The 6,322-nt window shown below is 38.3% G+C and overlaps 1 protein-coding gene across 1 annotated transcript; it reads left to right on the forward strand.

Annotated features, from left to right (window-relative positions):
* Nucleotides 1–1,167: 1,167 nt before the first annotated feature.
* On the forward strand, nt 1,168–3,014 carry LOC137714005 (protein ROH1A). Its single transcript, XM_068453363.1, has one exon. The coding sequence runs from the start codon at nt 1,476–1,478 to the stop codon at nt 2,652–2,654; it is 1,179 nt and encodes a 392-aa protein (XP_068309464.1). The 5' UTR covers nt 1,168–1,475; the 3' UTR covers nt 2,655–3,014.
* Nucleotides 3,015–6,322: the final 3,308 nt, after the last annotated feature.

The raw sequence follows: 6,322 nt of genomic DNA on the forward strand, positions 1-6,322 counted from the left end.
TGTGGTCCAAGTAATCACACTCCTAAAATGAAGCAATATTTATCTCTAGATATTCTTTAAGGATTCTCCCATTTAGTACACATTATGTATCCCAAAGGTCATTCCCCCGAATAATATAACTACACAAACCTACGCTTCATCTCTAATAATGTAATTATCACATACTTTATTCACTTGCCCACTGCTTGAGCCTCATATATTACTAACTTAACTGTCGAATGACCTTTGGTCGGTACCCCACTGGTACCAAGGTTGTGTTACGATCGTTTGTGCTTTTACAGGTAGTCGAGTTTGTGCACATCTCCTCTACACACAGTGGAGCACAAACTTGATTCCAACATGGGCTACTTGCTTAACAACAAAAATGAAACAAACCTAATTAATTTTAAGGCATACCATTACCATTATCATACCATGCCAATTGAATTTTAAGGCATATTAAAAATTTGGTATGATAATAGTACTAAATTTTTAATATCAAACATTTGGTATGAAAGTTTTGTCACGGTAATCCTACTGAACTCACCACTATAAATAACACCTCAAAAGCATGAAAAGAGTACAATTACAAGAACATGTTAAGAATCTATAATTTGTACACTTTGAAAATATGAAGCGTGTTGTAAACATATCTTTCTTTTTTTAAAAAAAAAAAGTGGGACAACTGGTGGTAAGTCATGGTTATCCACCCATTCCGAGGGTCGGAAGACTCATAGAGACATTTCAGCCTCCCCTGGCCACAAGTCTGGCTTCCAGACGTTGTAAACCTATCTTTTTGTTATAGTTGATTTGTCATATGATTAAGTTTTCCTTCCTTCTTTTCCAACACGAATAATTTACGTTATGTTTCCTCTTTATCTATATTTGGTGCAAATTACGTATTTACTAATTACTATATACATATATATATATATATTATATTCATGTAATCATGTATTGTTAATGTTGCTTCACCTTGTTTTTTCTTCTACAACATACGATATTAATATAGAAACTTTTACAGTGGATCGTTAATCTATGCATAATAATTCACACTACAAAGAATCATAACGTAATATCAAACCCCCTATATATATATATATATTTATATAAGATTGTCGTCGCATGCGTATGAGGCAAAACCTCATATCTCTTTCAACCAAATGCAGCTACCCCAACTGATCATATTTGAAACATTATTGTTTTGCATTGGGCTTGCAATTAAGAGGGAAGATGAAGGCTAAACTTGGAACAAAATCCCCAGTCAGCTTCCACAAAAAGGAACGAGAAACGGTCTCGTCGGGGGACAATCCATGACCCCATTTATTTCGCAGCGTATGTAACTGCCAAAAACCACCCGACTCCCCTTATCTTTCGACACTACTCCTCTCTCTCTCCTCCTTCGCTTTCTCTCTCTCTCTCCACCTGCTTCCCATTTCTCTCTTCTTCTAACTCTTCAATCTCAGAAAAAGCAAACAAAATCGAAAATCCAGAAAATGGGCGCAACAGATAATCAGGGTTCGTTTCTGAACCGAATCAGCATCCGACGAAACCAGGTGGTTTCCATGGACGGAAACCACGAACAGGAGCTCGAAGACCTCGAACACTTCCAGAAGCACGTGGCGGATCGCTTCTCCGACCTCCTATCTCCGCCGGAGGACTGCCCGTCCGACCCAATTTTATCCATCGCTTGGGTCCGGAAGCTCCTCGACGTCTTCCTTTGCTGCGAGGCCGAGTTCAAGGCCGTTCTGCTGATGGGTCGGGACCCATCACAGATTTCCAAGGCACCACTCGACCGGCTTGTCCCTGAGTTCTTGGACCGCGTTGTCAAAGCTCTGGACATTTGCAACGCGGTCTCCCACGGGATCGAGTCGGTCAGGCATTTTCAGAAGCTGGCCGAGATTGCAGTCTCTGCTTTGGAACAGAGGCCGCTTGGGGATGGCCAGGTTCGGAGGGCTAAGAGGGCGTTGCATTCGCTGGTGACAGGGATGGCGGTGGAGGACAAGGAAGGAGGTGGAAACAAAGCCACAGAGAGAACCTGGTCTTTCGGCCGCAGACAGGGCGTTTCCGCCCCGAGTAAAGACCGAGCTGTCGGGCATTTTCGGGCCTTGTCGTGGGGTATGTCTAAAGGCTGGTCCGCCGCAAAGCAAATTCAAGCGATGTCGAGCAATTTGGTGGCGCCGAAAGGCAATGAGGCCTCCGGATTGGCTCAGCCAGTTTATATAATGAGCACGATTATGGTGTTTGTGATGTGGATGTTGGTGGCGGCAATTCCGTGTCAAGAGAGGACCGGGTTGATGACTCACCTTCCGGTTCCAAGGAACTTGTCTTGGCCGCAGTCCATGATCGGGATTCAGGAGAAGATCGCCGAGGAGTGGAAGAAGAAAGAGAAGAAGGGGTCCGCTGGTTTGCTTGAGGAGATGCAGAGGATGGAGAAATTGGGGCAGTCTTTGATTGAATTTTCGGACTCGTTTCAGTTCCCCGCAGAGGCAGAGAAGCTGGAGGAGGTGGCCGCGCAGGTGGCAGAGCTGGTGGAGAGCTGTAGGAGGATGGAGGAGGGTTTGGTGCCTTTGCAGATGCAAATCAGAGAGTTGTTTCATAGGGTGGTGAGGAGCAGGACTGAGGTGCTTGAGGTGTTGGACCAAGGCGGTAAACCCTCAGCGCCCATCATGTAATAATACCTGGGCACTCACCAGTCACAAATTCTCTTTCACTGGCGTCATATTGCTCAAGGAGCCATGAAGAATTGGAAGATGGTTTTCTTTTTTTCCGATCTTGGAAAGTGGATTAGTATAGTTACTAGAAGCGTTCCCTTTCGTAGGAGTATATAGCTAATAGCCTAATGGCTTCAGTCTATAAGGTTGTGCTGAAGTATATACATTGCTTATCTACTCTGTTTTCATTTTCCCCCTTCATTTTTGGTGTTAATTTTTGTTTATTTGAGTACAGAATCTCTAATTGAAAAGAGAAAATGTACATACCCAATTCAGTTGGTGTTTTCTCTTTTCTGTTTGGTTAAACTTGAAATGATCAGACCCAGTAGTTCTTCAGTTCTTTTATTTTCTTTTTCTGCGTCAATATTTGCTCTTGCAAAATTTTCATAAATCTAGCATTAGATTTAAGATGAGAATGTTGTTAGTATCTGTTGGAAAGTTGAGGACATTTCTCCATACGCGTATTGTGTTCCGACAGTTGTTTGACGAACAAGATGTGTTCCTATGGCAATTCAAAATTCCTCAATAACGAAAAAGATATACTCTGGTCGCAGTTGTGTGACGGGAAAGATGGAAATAGATTTCTCCAGATCTTTTCTTCTAAAGTTCAGACATCAAGTGATCCGAAAATTTGATCCAAGGATTAAAAATAAAGAAATTAATAAAAACTTTGGAAAGATATGTTCTGCAGCTTCTGCTTGGCTTTCTAGCTTCAATTTACTCTAATGGACACATCACATCCAAAGTTTTTATTTTATTATTATTTAAATCACATCCATAGTTTACAAGTGTTAAACGATAAGATGCCTTTAACTACCAACCGAAAGTTTAAAGTTATAACCGCAATTGGGGCAAAGGCAACGTCAATGATTAGTGTGATTGGCATTCATGTGTGCCACTTGTTTTGCAATAGTTCCTAATTCTAAAACCATTTTCCTTTTTTCTTTTTTTTTTTCCCACTAACTAAAGTTAGAATAAATTAAGATATTATTTTGTGTAGATTATGATAAATTTTGTTTAAAATATGTTCAATGCGTATAGGATCGTATTTGGTTTCATTCCTACTTTGAGGATGTGTTATAATTTTATCTTGTAGTAATTGAAATGTTTAGATTCCTTATCATTATTTAAAAATTATGCCTATAAAAAGTTTATTTTAATTTGGAGACGACTAGCAATTCATAAATACAAAATAAATCGATGATTATGATTATAAGTAATATCTTCATGACTAATTATTAACATGTTTAACTCAAATGAATGGCTACGTGCTCCAAATCGATTAATTTTTTTTCTAGAAATGATCTTCAAATGATGAAAGTAGAATATTATTCAAATTAAGACGTTTATACGATGAAAAGCATCTTCAAATGATCGTGTGTGCTTTATACTATTGAGATTTGAGGTTGGCAAAAAGCATCTGCCTCATTTGGAAATGTTTTTAGAATTACTGAAAACACTTTTGATAAAATTGATTTTGGATTTCAAAGCCACTTAAACTATTTTTTGGAAGAAGCACCATGTATGTGCTTCTGGTGCTTCTTGCAGAAAGCACTTCAAGTGCTTTTTTATGATCCACTTGATTTTTTTTACTGAGTATTGGTTTCTAAAACATTTTCACCAAAAACACTTTCAGTTATTTTAAAAACACTTCAAAACGAGTTAATAATATCACATGGAAGACTGCTGAAATGCATACCTACAATTTATCCTAAAGGGGAACCAAGATACCACTTAAGACCATGTGCAATGGTGCATAATAAAGCTTAACAATTTAAGTCAAAATTTATTAAGCCATATCTTGGGCGCATAGTTGGGGCCCGCCCACTATCTTGGCTTAAATTTTGGAGGAAATTTGGTCCAAAATTATTTTTTTCTCCCCAAGACTTATTCTAGCCCAATGATTAGAAATGGCTTGACGGGTTTTAAAGCTTAAATTTAAGCTAAACCCTCACCTTTGCAAATGGTCTAAGAAGCCAAATGGGGTATTAAACACGAATATGACTTTGTTTTTGGCTAACAAAAGGACAATTGTGTGACTTTTGAAGCTTCTTGAGGGTGGTTGTCGATTACACTTTCACATTTCCCATGTGATCCACCAATTATGCTCCTTTTTTTTTATCATTCGTCAATGGAAGTTTTCAAGTCTTCACTGTAACAAAGGGAATAAAGCTAGTAGCATGGGAGATTTTTTTCAAGTGTGGGGTATTCAAGTGGTGCTGCATCAATGTGATTATATCTTTTATCACGTGAATTCATATATATTATTTGAAATCATATCAATGTAGGAATTATTTGCAAGTGATTAAGTTCAACTCCTATGAGAAGTAAGGTCTGTAACTTTGTAATTCCACTTATGCTCATGTATTTTCTGTTGATATCGTGCTTATATCTAGACCGATTATGTTGAAGGCTTAAGGTCAAACCAAATTTGTTATATATAGCGTTACTTTGCCCATCTCTTACAAAAAATAAAAAACACATATCAATGAATTCTTGACTTAGTAGTATTAATACATGGAGTAGTAAACAACAACATTTTACGAAATTTACTGGTTTGTAAATCCCTATGAATGCTTCAAATCGTACCCAAAACGTTTGATGAGTTCCCCGAAAAAAGCTGATAAACATCTACTTTGCCCTTTAAAAGAGGGCTTATGTCCCCTGTGATAGATATTTACAAAATATCTCATTGTTTTTCTAAACTTGCAAGTGTGCAACTTCGCATCATCGCTTTTATTTTGTGCCGATGTCACTCCATTTTTTTAAGTTAATCAAGTAATCGTAAACTTGGCTAACGTGAAATTAATGTTTTGCTCGCAACTTGGTTTTTTTTCTGTCTGACTAACAAAAAGATTTAACTTAAAGGCATGGGCGGCCATAAATAAAAATATGGCCTGCTACGAGGCCTATCCATTTTTATTTATGCAAAAGTTACATGACTTTGACCTACTAACTTCGAAGCTCAAACTTGGGCTCGAATGATCATTTCATTTCTCTCTACCTTGCCCAGGGGCTCATACACGGTTCTCTTTGGGTGTTTGCCACTCAGACGACCAGAGCATAGGAATATCTCGTTTCCTTAAATGAATACACACACATCATAAGATATAGTGAGGTCACTACTACAATTGTGCAAATTACCTCAAGGCATAACTGAAGGCCACCTACCAAGAATTATAGTCACTGTGGATGCAAATTTCAGCCGTCTTCTCCTTTGACGAAAACACACTTGCAAAATAATAACACCTAAGATTAAGGCCAAAAGTCTCACGCACCCTCGATGAAATTGCAAGGGGGGCTTTGGCCGAAGAATCTCTGATGTTAAAGTGAGAATTTGAAAGAGAAAGTGTTTAGGAATTTATGGTAGAGAATGACTTAGCTTTAATAGGAAAACATGGCTATTTATAGGGGAGTGACCGGCCCTATTTGGAGAATAGGGGCTGGCCACATATGGTCAAATTGTGAGTATAATTGCAAGATATTATGTGAAATTATATCTTCCAATTAACTTGGCAATTAATCTTAAATTGAATAGGAAAATTGGGAGTTACCTTTTGAGTGAGGATTTGATGAGGAGTGATGAAAGGGATTTGAATAAATACCATTTTTTTCACCTTTGACTCTTC

Source organism: Pyrus communis, chromosome 13 (genome assembly GCF_963583255.1).
Source record: "Pyrus communis chromosome 13, drPyrComm1.1, whole genome shotgun sequence".
Taxonomy (NCBI): Eukaryota; Viridiplantae; Streptophyta; class Magnoliopsida; order Rosales; family Rosaceae; genus Pyrus; species Pyrus communis.

Coding starts and splice junctions, on each gene's coding strand:
- LOC137714005 (XM_068453363.1), top strand. CDS start 1,476: ATGGGCGCAACAGATAATCAGGGTTCGTTTCTGAACCGAATCAGCATC.